Source organism: Diadema setosum, chromosome 19 (assembly GCF_964275005.1).
Source record: "Diadema setosum chromosome 19, eeDiaSeto1, whole genome shotgun sequence".
Classification (NCBI taxonomy): Eukaryota; Metazoa; Echinodermata; class Echinoidea; order Diadematoida; family Diadematidae; genus Diadema; species Diadema setosum.
This window is the reverse complement of record NC_092703.1, coordinates 7,206,797-7,222,341: the sequence shown is the minus strand read 5'-3', so window position 1 is coordinate 7,222,341 and position 15,545 is coordinate 7,206,797. Positions and strand designations below refer to the sequence as shown.

Sequence of the window (15,545 nt, the reverse complement as noted above, 5' to 3'; positions counted from 1 at the left end):
CCGATGCCACTTCCAGGTTTCATTAGCTAACATGCAAAATAAAAATGGGCCTTCAGCAGCTTATCGGCATAACAGCAAAAACAAAACAAAAACAAAGACTGGTGCCACTTCCGAGGTAAAAAAAAAAGAAGAAAGTGTGTGTGTGTGTGTGTGTGTGGGGGGGGGGGGGGCAAGTGGTTACCCCTATGTATTACACAAAAAAGTGGGAGGGCCTGGAATCAACAATTTTAGCCGATCAAACACTTTACCTCTGAGGGAAGGCAGTGTAAAGGTAGCAGCAATTAGGTGCATTAGTGCCCTCAGCCAGGCGTCTCTTACGCTCCAAACGATCTCATCCGCCCAACGAGGGACTCACACTTTTTTCTTTTGAAGGTAAACATTCAAAAGGAAGTATAGCGTGCAGGATAGATGCGATAGAAAGAATTAGCGTCTCTTCTCTTGTTGCCGTGGGCAACACATGATCACACTGCTGGTCAAGTGTGTTGTCGAATAACCAGACAGCTTCAATAAAAAGTTTAAAACAAAAGTTACCTTGCAAAGGATAACCCTTCAGTGCAGTCCTTAATCTAACGAAGCGTTTTATGTGCAAAGGTGTGGGCGTGTATTTTTACTTTGACTTTGTATTTTGACTTGCGGGTTTTTAAACTCCTACACACATCTCTGCCTAAGCTTCTGTGGGCAATCAGTTGTGGTTGGATTAATGGCAGAGAGCTTTGGTTATCTGATCAATGCCACAGAACATCTTGATAACAATCCATCATAACATGATTTCTTGCATTTAATGTGAAATCTTGGTCTAATGTAGATGAAAGCAGAGCAAAGTTAAATACAAGAGGTGGAGGACAATATTATCTTAAAAAGTTACAAAATTACAACAGACAGAAATAATGAAAAAAAAATGAAACATGTTTGAAAGTTTGTGGTACAACCCCAAATGTTTTTTTTTTCCCCTCAATTTATTCATTCCTTGAAACAGATTTCATTTGGATGGCTAGACTAACACTTAACCTTTGACCCAACGGCCCAAATGTTTACTTACAGAATCATTGTGCAGTAATTCGTACATGTATAATATACCTAGTTTAAAGTGAGGTTAGGCCCTGAATAGTTCAAGGTATGGAGAACATAGTGTAATTTCAGAATTTTAGAATAATTTTTTATCTGATCTTTGACCCTTGACTGTTGACCCAATGACCCAGAACTTCTCAAGAAAATTATTAGAACTTCTCAAGAAAATTATTGTCAGGCAGTACATGAATATATACCAAGCTTCCTGAAAATAACTTGAGCCATTTTGGAGAGATACATAAAAAAGTGAAATTTTAGCATTTTTATTTGACCTCTTAATAAACCTTTGCACTATGACCCCATATCCCAAAAACTATCTAGAGCAAATCTCAATGGGGACATTTTATGATAATGTTATGATGACACTTTTGGACATTGCAGGGATAGAGAAACTGTGAAGATATTTTCAAGAATTCGGCAAAAGTAGCACAAAATATGCAAAAATTAATGTACTGCAAAAATTTCCATGCCTACAGTATTTCACCTGTCTCCAGCAGGTGGCGGCGTGAAAGAAACTACATTTTATTCCTACATTGTATCATGTGTAACAGTATTGTAATGATAGTCTCTTCTTTGAATAACAAATTTAATTCATCAAGTCCATTTAAAACACCATATTTCTATGGATTGTTATTTTTAGTCATATCATTATCATTAACACTTAACAGCCAGTATTTCATAAAGATACAAGTAGAATGAAAACTTTTCTTTCATTGGGCCTCATTTTGATCATGCACCGTTGTTTATTTCCATTTCAAAATTATTTACAGCCTCTGAACGGCTAACCATGAGCAATTCCTAAATTGGCAACATATCTTAAATGATTAAGGTTAATGTCCGAACCTCAAATTGGCAACTTGCCGAACTTTCTGATTTTACTGATTCAAGCTGTTCTATTTGTCCTTTTCAAACACTCAGCAATAAATAATCAACCCAATGAGGATGAGCTCATCTTACTATAACACGTTTCCCATAGACACCTGCTTGAATACTGTAAAAGTGGATATTTTTCGCGCGACTAAGTTTTCGCGCTTGGCCGGGTGAGAAGAGTTTTGCGCGTTGTAAATTCTGCGGAATCAAGACACCAAGTACAGGAACATACGGTAAGCAAAAATATTCGCGTGTTTTTATTTTTCGTGCTTGTTTCTGGTTGCGCGAAACACGTGAAAATTTCAACACCGCAAAAATTTCCACTTTTACAGTACACTCGGGACTAGCCTTCAGCAGGGTAAAAACAAGGGTTGCCAATTTGATAAATTCTGCAGCAAACCCACAACTTGAAGCATTACATGCCCTTGAGAGACACATTATCACCTTTACAAAGTGTTCTGTGCCATGAACAAAGTACATACATGTACCTCTGACCTGTAATTTGTTTCTCTTATAAGTTCCCTTCTATCCATGTCTCTTCCCTTTCTCATTTAGTCTTGATTGTTCCGCCAATTTCTCTGTCGGCCGCCGTCAGTTTAGTACACTGACATTTGACGAGTCTAAGACATTAATGATTGGTGATCATGACATTTATGAAATCTGATTGTAACCAACTGCAGGTAAATGTTTTTGTTTAGTCTCAAGTATCTTTCACTCCATGTATACCAGACAGTGTCACACTCAAAGCTTATCCTATCCTCCATCAAATCACTTCTCAATAGCAGCAGTCACACTGGCCAAAGAACGCGATCTTTGAGATCTGGAAGTTTTGCCAGTATAACCATAAACTTTTTTTGGAAACATGTAGCGAAAGTCCTAGTGAAACTTCCCACTCAAACTAGGGATATTTCCCTGACCCCCGCCAATCTTCCCAATCTTTAGGCAGTGTGAACGGTAGTAGCTGAAACTTTACAAAGTTTGTGAGTCGACAAGTCCATCATCTGTTTGCAGGCCTTACTTCTGAAGCACAAGGTCACTGTGAAGTACAGGTATTGATACATCACAATCACCAGTGGTCAACAGACGCACTCATTCTTCATTTTTTTTTTTTTTTTTGTGCACAGGTAAAGTGACTCAAACTTCTAGAACTTAATCATTGATAGGTTTGGCTGCCAATGTAGATAGACAAGGAAACTTTGTGAAGTCTTCGTGATCTTTTGTCCATGTGACCGCAGCAATAGTCAAGTCCTGCCAAAAGTCAGAACTATAGAACGTAACGAAGGCCATAGTCCAAAAATTAAACATCCAAATAAAATGCCTGTATGCAACACCTTTGATCGACACAGATTTCAACTGCATGAGGTCAGCTGTATTCTACACGTTTTGTGACACCACAGTCATGACTACAGCTAGACCCTTGTGGCTGACCCAAGATGACCAGTGCTAATGACCGAGTGGTTATCAACCAGGCACACTTATACCACACAAATGAATAGAATATATTTCAAAGAAACGCATCAGAATTAGCCGAGCACTCTTTGCTAATCAGTTTGCCCCATCTAAATCTGATGTAACTGTATTAATTTTACCAAAGAGAGCTATTTTTGTCCCCTCATAAAAAGTCATATACAAACGCACACACACAAAACCCCACACACTCGTCTTTAAATAATGCTTTGATTTCGGTCATTTCCCTTTCCGTCTGCGCCCCCAATTAATCTCAATCTTTCATAGTGCTGCCTTGGTGCCATCATAAATGGTAGCTGACCGAAAGCATCTGAAATGTCAACCTGTCCTAACGATGCTTCTGTTCCATTTCCAAGAAGTGCAGACAAGAAGAAATCAGTGCAAGTACTTACATTAATGTGCTTAAGGAACCTCACTGATTCTGTGTTTTGTTTTCGCTTTTTTTAAGTGAAATCAAACTGACAAAGAACAGAGGCAGCGTAGTGTTTATTGTTAGTATGTTTACTGCAGAGATGAAACCGATTGAACCAGAAATTGAGATCTAAGCAATGAAGTAACTTTTACTAACAAGTTTTATTGGCAAATTAATACTCTTTTCATCCAAGCAGTGGAGTAGCTGAGCAGAGTCACAGTACATTTTGCAATAGAGAGCAAACTATATAGAAATGTAACTACATGGCTACTGGTATGCCTCTGCCATTTTGCATGGTTCTCAAATAGGTCTATAGTACCTCTTTACACAATGTGTGACTACAATTTCACAAAACTGGCAAAAAAATTAAAATGACGTGTTCGTCACAAATGTGTTGAGTGTTTATTTTCCTTGAATGAGAATGGCTATATCTTGGGGGTCTGAGGAATTTTACTTGACCTCTGACCATTTTATGAATTCAAATGCATTGAGTAATCTTCATAGTATGGAGAAAAGGTGTAATTTCAGCATTAAAGTAACATTTTTGCATTTTAGCCTAGCCTTTGACCCTTGACCTTTGACCCCAAAATTCATTTGACCTTTGACCTCATGGTCCAAAAGAATCACTGTCAGGCAGTACATATATAAATTACGTTGGTAAGTTTCATGATGATACCTTGAGCTACTTTCTTGATATGGAGGAAGAAGTGAAATTATTTACGCATTTTCACTCGACCTTTGACCTCATTACAATTGCTAACTTTTGAGTGTGTCTACACAGGATTAAACTGCAAGCTAGTCATCGAAATGTAAAACTACCAGCTAATCTTTAAGATTAGGAATGTCATGTGAACTGAACTTATGAGGAGGAGGAATAGATGCTACCAAGCTACCAGACTCAGGTACATCCAATACCACTCCAAGACTGCATCTTGATACTGGTTGAGCTGAAAGTGTATTCCTTGATTGCTGCTTATTGAGTCACAATGGTAGGATCCCATACTCTTCATTTTCTCTGTCACTTGTCCTTTTATAGTTAATGCTACTGCCACTCCCTGTACAGGCCACGTTTGAAAATTAGGTTAAACATCGAGCTGGCTTGCCACTTAATCTCCATAAGACTTTCATTTTCTTTCAATTCAAAAAGAATAACAATTACATTCTACACATCAAATTATGCAAGGATCATAGTGCCCTTGTACATTTTTATTATTTTTTATGGGAACCATACCATCAATAAGATATCCATTTGCAAATTGAAATTCTTTGAACATTAACAGTCCCTTTCACAATACATTTCCTTTTCACTCTTTCCTGAAAAAGAGCTTGAGCTCTGAGAAGTCTTCACAGTTAATCTTTCAGGTGCGCTTGAAGAGTTTGTCACCGGATATTCCTGCTTTGGTCAAACATTGGCTGCACACCTCCCCACATAGATGTTCACCTGTGTCAATTTTTTCTCTCTGAAGACTACAAAAGAGTAGCAATGTGAAGTTAATGATTATCTTGGACAAACCATCCACAAAATGCTCCCTAGGGTAGTTTTTAACCAGAGGGGCAAGATGGAAACAGACACAACCACGAAAAGAACAAGGACCACTTCACACGAGAAAGAAAAGTCAAAGAAAAAAGAGCCAGCTGAATTGGCAGACACACTGGAAGACAGTCCTCACTCACGAAAGCTGTATCATTAGCTCCCAAGACTCCAGCAGATTCCCTAAATGTCAATGACATGGGAAGGACGTGCCATCATTATACCTTTCCCTCTCGAGGGAGAATGCAATCCCGTGAACCGACAGAAGAGGGGCGGGGTGGGGGAGACAGAGGAATAAGACGGACAGACTTGACTCTACAAATTCATCCCCTCCCTCCTGACTGGGCCGAAGGGGTGAGGAAGGGGGCAATGTTGCTGGCTGACTGGCCAATCATTCCTCGCCAGCTCCCTCCGATTATTTGGGCGCAAAGGCTCGGAATATTGCACGGCGCATTGGACGATATAAAGATTCGCCCGCACCAACGGGACGAGAAGAGTTTGGCTATGAGAGGAGCAAAGTCAAGGCAACCAGGAGAGACCCTCAGAGTCCTCATCAGGGGTCTGTTTCATGAAAGTCTTATGAGAGACTTTTTTTACTCGTAAGACAAAATTATGAAAGACTTTTTTACTCAAGAGACACACTTATGAGAGACTTCAAGAAATGGATCTGAAAGTCTCTCATAGCTCTAAAACATCTTTCATAGCTCGAAGTATGAGCAACTTTGGCCATAATGAGATTTATGTAAAGACTTTATTTATGTGATGACTTCATGAAATGGTCATCAGAAGTCCATTTCATGAAAGTCATACGAGAGACTTTTTGCTCATTTAAGACAAACTTATAAGACTTCATGAAATGGATTTGAAAAAGTCTCTCATATGAGCGACTTTGGCAATTCTGAGATTTATGTAAAGACTTTTATGTGATGACTTCATGAAAAGGGCATCAGAGGTCCATTTTATGAAAGTCTTATGAGAGACTTTTATTCATAAGACACACTCATGAGAGACTTCATGAAATGGATTTGAAGTTCTCTCATAGCTCTACTGAGCAACTTTGGCCATGCTGAGATTTATGTAAAGACTTTCATTATGTGATGACTTCATGAAACAGACCCCACATATCCTACTGATTTGAAAATTTGTTTTATGCTGGCGATGGCTGCCGCCTGATCATCATTAAAATGCAGACTTCCATGTAAAAAAAAAATAAAATAAAAAAATAAAACACCGAATCGAACCATTTGGCTGGAGTACATTTGCTAGGCTTTCATTAGGACTCAGATCATCACTGAACATCACTTCCATACCAACATTACCAAGGCACATTATTTAGATGACTTGCATGGGGATGAAATTTTTTTTTTCATCAGATATTTGTAGAAAATACAAATATGTATAAACTTTGTTTGAAAGTTCAATTGTCTATACACTTGAGGAAGAAAATTAAAGAAATATTAATGAAAATGAAAAATTGATATAATCAACGCTTAAAAAGCAGCAAAGACTATACGGAAGAGAGGTTTGTGGTAACACCATGTGTATGTAGTTCTTGCAGAGACCGTTGCTTGGCAGAAGAAGAGCCTAGAAAGAGGAGAGTTGAGGAGGGAAGCGATATAGGGAGAGTGCTGGGAAGGTAAATAGCGACACTCGAGGGGCAGCCGTGAGCTGGAAGTTGAAGTTGCATTAGTGGAGACGGGAGAATAGGGACAGAGAGAGTTGTAAGGGAGAATAACGTGAAAATTAGGTAAAAGGTTTGAACATCGTTGTGAGAAGAAAGATATAAAATAGAAAGGAGGGGAGTGAAGGAGAAGTTGAAGGTTGGAAAAGTATGGAGATAAGAGAGAGAATTGAGGTAGATGTGAATGTCAGACAGATGTTGCATGAAATGAAGTGAGAGAAACAAAGTTGGTGAGTGATACGGACTATGAATCAAAATGACAAAAGGAAATAATACATGAAGAAAAGAGATAAGTTGAGGAAAGAAGAGATAATAGTGTACGAGAAAGAAAAGAAAAAGAGGAATAAAAGCTAAAAAAGTGAAAAGGCGGGGGTGAGTGGATCCTAGAAAGGATTGCAGCAGGAGAGATCTGTGGGAAAGAGAGAGTCTGAGTAATAATCAAAAGTTAAGTCCTGAAAAGGGCACCTGTAGAATAAGGAAATGGGAGAGAATATAAAGTTAAAATATAGTCCTGAAGGGGATTTTTTTTTTTTTTTAATTTTCGTCATTATCTTGTTGTTGTTTTTTTCCAACAGGGATTATATCTCAGTTCTTTTTCCCTGCAGGACTACATGTGGCCACTTGTGGCTTTTCGGTCTGGCCAAGAGTGATTTAAGTTTGTTTTCAGCCTCAAGAATTATTACTTCCACTATTTGTTCATTCCAAAAGGTCAGTTGAGTATAAGATTACAGAAAAAAAAATGATTAGCTGCCATTGCATTTTAAGAAATGGTCCATACAATTAGCTTCGGACATTGACAACTGGGTTGTGGTTAGTTTTACACTATATTTTTGTAAAAATATAACACTGCTGTAGTTTGGGCAAGACATACATGGACTGATTGACTGATTGATTAACTGATTGATTGATTGATTGATTGATTGATTGATTGATTGATTGATTGATTGATTGAATGGATTGATTGATTGATCTATTATTATCATTATCATCATTTTTCTTTCATTTTCCATTGCATTGCTATGCTCACAGAGTAGGAATTTTTGATGTTGTGTTTTTATATGCAGAGCTTTGGTTCTTTTCAATAAAAACAAAAATATTCACACACACAAAAAAAAAAAAAAAAGTTGTGGTGCTGTTCTTGACCTTCTGATCTTTGGCCTAATGACCAAATGTCTTCAAAGGGTATGCTGAGTTTGGTCCAATATTTGCACAATATTAAAACCAATCACTAGGAATTTTTGCCTTGTGTTGTTTTAGAGTTTAAAGAAGCAAGCAAGAAACGATGACATATTATAAAGACAGAAGGTCGACAAACCAAATAAATGAAAAATATGATATTCATGTGCACATATTCACTGCCCATTTTGGACAAAAATGTTGATAAGGAAAAGATTGAAATTCGCACAAGTATCACACCTTACTTCATTGACATTCCAGCAGTGTGTTGCAATCAGTCCAAGGATATTGCCGTTTTGGTCTCTCGAGACAATTTCATTATGTAAGATGACTAGACTCTCTGCCGGTGACACTGAGTACATTACGCCCACATTAATGACACCGCGCAGAGTGTCCCGTTACAAATTAAGAACCCCTTGCAACATTAAAGAACGGCAGCTGCTATGTAGGGTCGCTGAAGTGAGAATACGACAGGATTGGAGTGACATCACACAGGTGAAAACATAGACAAAAACATTCCTACAGACAGTATAATAAACAGAGAGAGAAAGATGGAGAGAGAGAGAGAGAGACCTATACACAGGTGTAATATGCATATCTTGTATAAAATGATAGTTTTGTGATGACGCATGTGGTCTGGAAAGCTTTCGCACAAATATAAATCCCAATTTCCCAAGTAGTTTTTTCATAACTGTACAAAAGAATAGAGTGTATAATAAAAAGACAAAATGGTCATGTAAGGCAAGGTGAAAGGTTTACACGTAAAAACAAAAGCCGAAAAATAAAAGTGCATTCGAGACTGAGTAAGTCTTCATGTACAATACTTTGTTGACACAACTTCCTATTTTTTATAGTGAATAAACATACTGTGCTGACATTAATAAATGTACATATAGATTATACTTAAAGATAATAAAAAGTTTTGGTACCTAAAAAGTGTCCTTGAATTTCCTTGTCTTAGTTTGTGTTTCAGGTTAAAGTACCTTTCATATAACTAACACTGTGAGACTTACTCGCCCCAAAGTGCTCTCATGTCTTAGTAATCATGCAATTAACTGCGACCAGCAGCCCCATACGCATAGCGACCAGCAGTCCCATACGCATAGCGTAATCGGGCTTCGCATTGTAGCATTCAGGATCATGACAGATTTAGTATCGCAGGGTAAATGTCAACTTAAAATCCCATAAATTCTTCAATTTGAAGACTTACCAATTAACTTGAAGTATTGAAAACAGGCTTCGGGCAACGTTTGGTTCTGCCTATAGTCCCTTTCTGTTCGAATTGATGACTGAATGTGACTCGGTCGACAGGACCTTAGGAGAGCTACATACAGTACACTGAATACTACAGCCAGTGCATGCGAACACATCCCATGCACACAAATTTCAAATCCATGAACGGATAAGATGTTTGTGTGCGCATGCGCTGGCCATGGTATCCAGTGTATGTAGCTCTCCCAAGGTCCTCTCGACCGAGTCACATTCAGTCATCAATTCGAACAGAAAGGGACTATTGGCAGAACCAAACGTTGTTCGAAGCCTGTTTTCAATACTTCAACTCAATTGGTAAGTCTTCAAATCGAAAATTTTTTTGGATTTTAAGTTGACATTTACCTGCGATACCAATTCTGTCATGATCCTGAATGCTACAATGCGAAGCCCCATTACGCGATGCGTATGGGGCTGCTGGTCGCAGTTAGCTATGCGTACAATGGGCTGCACGCTGCTGGTCGCAGTCAGTGGTTTCGTACAATATTTATCGACGCTGGTCAGCGTCGGCTCTGGTACGAAACCATTATTGCATGATTACTAAGACATGAGAGCACTTTGGGGCAAGTAATTCTCACAGACAACGTACTTTAACATGAAACACAAACCAAGACAAGGAAATTCAGGGAAGCTTTTGAGGTACCAAAACTTTTTATTATCTTTAACACACCATATATATACATGTACTTGTTGAGCTTTTCTTTGCAATCAATCCCTCGTATATCACATACACATGTAGTGCTGTATTTTTTGTTTTTATTCAAATTTCTTTTATGCTATTCAGGCAGGAGGGCCCAGAATAGATATGGCTTGGTATAAACAGCCATTAGACATATATCTAATTTTGTGAACTCCTCGTTAAAACAAATTACAAATATACCAAAAAAAAAAAACAACAACAACAACAAACAAACACAAAATAAGAAACACACACAAACACACACACACACACACACATACAGAAATGCTTTAGAAGCATTAATTTGATATCCAAAAGCTGTGAATCAAACGTAATAAGCGGCACGGGAATTCCCGGGGCAAAACACTTTCATTGTCAATGCCAATCTTTAGTCAGAAATGGACCAGTTTAACCACCTGGGAAGCCAGAGAAACAGTTCTGAATCTTAGCAGGCTGATGGTTGATTTCACAGTTTAAAGGACAAGTCTACCATTACAGTTCGACCTTGATTATCCGGCCATGTCGGGACCAGCGCTCATCCGGATAAGCGAATTGGCCGGATATGGGAGACACAATGTTAATATATATATCTGCCGTCCAAGCTGCCGTCCCAGTGCACTGGCAGCTAGGCAGGTAGCGTACCCCGCAATGGTGGTGTAATCTATGCAAGCCTGCGCAAAATTGTAGTCCCTTCTTCACAAAAATAAAGTATATCTTTACGTGAAAATCATACATGTTTTATCTCATTAGATATTGAGAAACCTATCATGCACACCTTAAGAAATTAGTGAAATAGATCCATGAAAAGATGTTAAAGTCACTGTTTTTTCTCAATTTTTGGATGAAAAAAAAAAAGTCCTTCACGGCGTGAATGCGTCCGGATAATAGAGATTTCCGGATAAAAGGAGGCCGGATAATCGAGGTCGAACTGTATATACATAAGGATTGAGAGGATGCAACAATATCAGTAGAACACATCAGTAAAGGTTTGAGGAAATCAGTCGATCCATTGAAGAGCATGAAATTGGCAACCGACAGTTGGCAACTGCATTGTGTAGACAAAACTTCTGCATGCATTTTACTTTTGCAAATCATTGCTCCTTGCAAAATTGTCAAAAGTTTCTAAAACAAATCTTCGTGTGCATTTTAATTGTGCAAATTTTGTGAGCCAAGATTCACATGAAAGTTCTTGTCTAGTACACTATATGGATCAAATGTTAGAGGCAACTCGCGAAAATTTCATGCCTCGAAAAAGGCTGTCAGCCCCAATTCGCGAAAATTTTATGCCGTAAAAATATTGTGTTATACAGAATGTAAAGCAAAATTTCTGTTTCAACCCTCATTAACACACAGGGCCAACTAAAAAATTGCATGAAATTGAACTGAAATTCATTTCTTATCCAGACACTAAAATGTCAACACTGAAAGAGACTTTGAAAATATGAAGGAATTTGAAAGCCAACGTCCCTTTCGGGCACGTCCTAGCCATTTCCCTTCGGTCTCCACTCCCGTTTTTAGCATTTGACGCTGAATTTTTCATATGTACATGTATCTCAATGTGAAAACTCTCTCACTTGGCTTTTAATCCGTTCGTTACGGGAACCTGGTATACCAGGTTCCCATGGGAGCAACTGTTAGTAGCAAAAAAAGCTGCTGATATACGGGAACCTGGTATACCAGGTTCTGTAGATTAAGACATGAGTGCCCACTTTCGTGGCCTAAATTCATGTTTCTTTTCGTAAAAATGCCCAGAAAGATGGGTTTGATAAAAAGATATGAGTTTACTCTATCAGTACTCGTTCTCTTTTTGTTGAGAAAATGCTTATTTCACAGTATTATTTGCCTTTTCTTCTGATTTAGTTAGTGCTTGTTCTGCTATAAAACTCGTACTGAGCTCAGTAGATTTGTGTGTTCGCTGACCCCAGTCACCCCATTCAGGTGCCTGGTTTTGTGTAGAAAAAAAAAAGAGGCAGTGAGCCCATCAGCGCATGCTCTATTCATACATCGCATCCGATCAATATATTCATTGTTTGATGGCACATGTAGTTGACCGTGGAAAAGAGGATACATGTACCACTTGACTGCTTTTACACGGGTGGATTGCCAACCTGTCCGTTCTCTGTCGACAGGTAAAAAGAATCTCATTTGGGGGCATTAAAGGCACTAGAGAATCACAGGAGGAATGGGTTAATAGCTGAAAATTATGCATAGCTAGTGACATTTTCAACAGTTGGTCTTGGAACAGTCACATTTCCAAAACGGAGGTTCTATACTCACTGAGTGTGCAGAATATGAAAAATTGCACATTCAGATTAAGAACTGTTTCTCATCAAGATCGAAAGTGTTGCACAGTGGGAAAGGTCATTGACATTTCGGGTTGGTACGTGCCGTGACACAGGCGATTTCCCCATCTCTTCCATTTTAGCTCTTCACATGTTTCAAATCTGAATATTTTATAAATGACGGCAGCGTGACTACCTTCCTAATGGACTTGACCGAAAAATCAGAAATAAGTGGTGATATCAGGTTTCATACTCTTTTTCTTTTTCACATGCACTCAAGCAACATATCCAAGATTAATGCATTGTCATATATAACCAAATGAGGGTGGGGTGTATGGCAGAGAAAGCCATTAGCATTAGGGAAATATCAACTCGATCATGATCATTGCGGGAAGCAATACAGAGACTCATAAGTGTTGAATTCTTTCTGACAGGAAACAATTGGATGGTAAAAGAGGTGATCCTACTTTTTAACAAAAATGAGAAAGACCATTTGAGAAATGGAAGGTTTGATAGTATACACTTTGTAATTGCAAGAATAAAATACACAGAGAGAAATTGTGCTGTATGTGGCCATCAATTATTTTCTATCGAAAAGAAAGAAACAGAAGGTGTGGAAGAAAAGAAAGGGTTAAGGACTAAGTCAGATACATACACACAATTGATAAGACAAAGAAGAAACTTTGGACAGTATCTGGACTTTAACCCTACAAGAACTGCAGAGAAGAGATCACTAGAACACTAGCCATCTACAATTTGTATAAACATACATACACACACACACCAAAACAAAAACGAAAGCAAACAAACCCAAATTGAGTGGGAGGTAAAAATGGGAGTGAAACTGTTACATGTTAAAAGAGAGGTTGTAGATGATGAAATAAGGTCAAAAGAAAAATCAATTACAGTAAAAGCTTGATATGTTGATAGAATCCAATCATGAAATATACTTGTGAGAATAAGTACTGAGCTTGATGGGTGACAAGGCCACATAATGTAGTATGTGCAACGCAATGCACTTTCTTTGCATGAAGTATAAATGGATTGTAAAAGGCTTTCCAGGTGATCAACATGCTTTTTGACATAAAATTCTCAGTACACATTAGCCCAATTGGTCTTGCCATCACGCTGGCACTCAAATCTTCCACTGCTGAACCAGCTGAAATGTTAGCCTTGTTATTATTTCATATCAGTTCATTTGTTTGTCAATCACTCAATCAATCAATCAATCCATCCATCCATCTATCCATCCATCCACCCATCCATCCATCCAGCCGTCCATCCATCCATCCATCCAGCCGTCCATCCATCCATCCATCCTTCCATCCATCCATCCATCCATCCATTCATCCATCCATCCATCCATCCATCCATCCATCCAGCCGTCCATCCATCCATCCATCCAGCCGTCCATCCATCCATCCAGCCGTCCATCCATCCATCCATCCATCCATCCGTCCGTCCATCCATCCATCCATCCATCCATCCATCCAGCCGTCCATCCATCCATCCATCCTTCCATCCATCCATCCATCCATCCATCCATTCATCCATCCATCCATCCATCCATCCATCCATCCATCCATCCATCCATCCATCCATCAATCATTTATCACTGATGCCAATAAGCTTTCTACTCCGTATATATTCAACTCTTTCCATTATCTTTATTTAGTTGACATTATTACTAGTCATTTTCAGAAATTGAAAACAAAACCAAAAATTTATCATAGACTCAATCTTACTTTCACTTCAGTTTATCCATCACAGAACCCTTTCACCCCGCAAAAATGTCTTGACAATTTTCTCTGCACATTTTGAATGGGTTGACAGTTTCACAGCAAAGTCAAGAGCCCACAAATATGTTTTTGTGTCGCTTGGCGTGAAAAATTAATAACGCAAAGATATTGATGTTTACAGTATAGGCCCATCTCTCCTTTACTTCATTCAATTCCCCCCCCCCACCTTTCCTTCTAGCACTCGTTCATCACTTCTTCACTCTCTCCATCGAAGAACTCCTCGCAGCTTTCAACTATCCCTTCATCCACCACTCCTACATCGCAGTTGTTCCAAACTGTTCAGAGAAAATGCCAGACCCACCTGTTGAGCGACAGCCATTCCACCGTTCCGTAGTCCACAAACTGCACGTGGCACATGATGATCTCTTTACGCACCACACTGACGATCAGAGCCCTGTACCAACGCTTGTCGGCGCTGTACTGGGCACAGCATGGCATATCTGACAATCAGAGACAGAAATAGATGGAAGGTAAAAATCTATTAACTTAGGTGAACATACAAAGCATGTGAAGAAAAGCTTTCAATACTGATAGAATTACCAAATTCTAGCACTGCACATATTTCATGGGTAAGGATTATTCAGATGCACTAAACTCTACGAAATGACAGTACTACTGTAAAAGTAGAATTTTTCGCAGTGTTGAAATTTTCGCGCATTTCGCGCAACCAAAAGCTAGCGTGAAAATAAAAGCACGTGAATATTTTTGCTTTCCATATGTTCCAGTAGTTAATGTCTTGATTCCGCGGAATTAAAAACACACAAAACTCTTCTTACCCTGCCGAGCGCAAAAAATTAGTCGTGCAAAAATATCCTCTTTTACAGTTAATATTACCGATATTTAAATTATGTTTCTACCCATAGTATATTACCAGTACCATCATTTATTGTTTTTTCCTCTAGTAGAGGATTCAAAGTAAAATTCAGAGTTGAATACATTGTATTCAATAGAAACAAGATGACAAAATATGCAGCAAAAATTCCTCTAGGATTTGACAAGTTCATCTCATCACTAATTGAATTCTCTGTTTTTGTTTTTTCTTTCTTTTTTACTTTCAGAGATAAAAAGAGAAAGACAGCGAGCTAGAATGAGAGAGAGAGAAGCACCAGTAAAACCATGATAAACCGTGAGTACTACTACAAGCTCTCACACTCTCTCTCCTTCGCTTGCTCTCCTACGGTGTATGTCTCATTCCATGATGGATGGATGGGGAGGCAACATCAAAATCACTGTCTGCCCAGTAAAGAGCCCCACCCCTCCCCCTCACCCCCCTGAGAGAGCATGGGGAGTCCCCCCCCCCCCCCTCCTCTC

At 38.8% G+C, this 15,545-nt stretch overlaps 1 protein-coding gene across 1 annotated transcript in view; it reads right to left on the bottom strand.

Moving 5' to 3' along the window:
* The window catches only part of LOC140242963 (RING finger protein 17-like), a 152,810-nt gene that overhangs the window by 36,099 nt on the left and 101,166 nt on the right, over positions 1 to 15,545 (bottom strand). Inside the window, exon 34 of the mRNA XM_072322707.1 lies at positions 14,536 to 14,674. Coding sequence (XP_072178808.1) covers positions 14,536 to 14,674 — 139 coding nt within the window. The remainder of the gene's footprint in view (positions 1 to 14,535; positions 14,675 to 15,545) is intronic.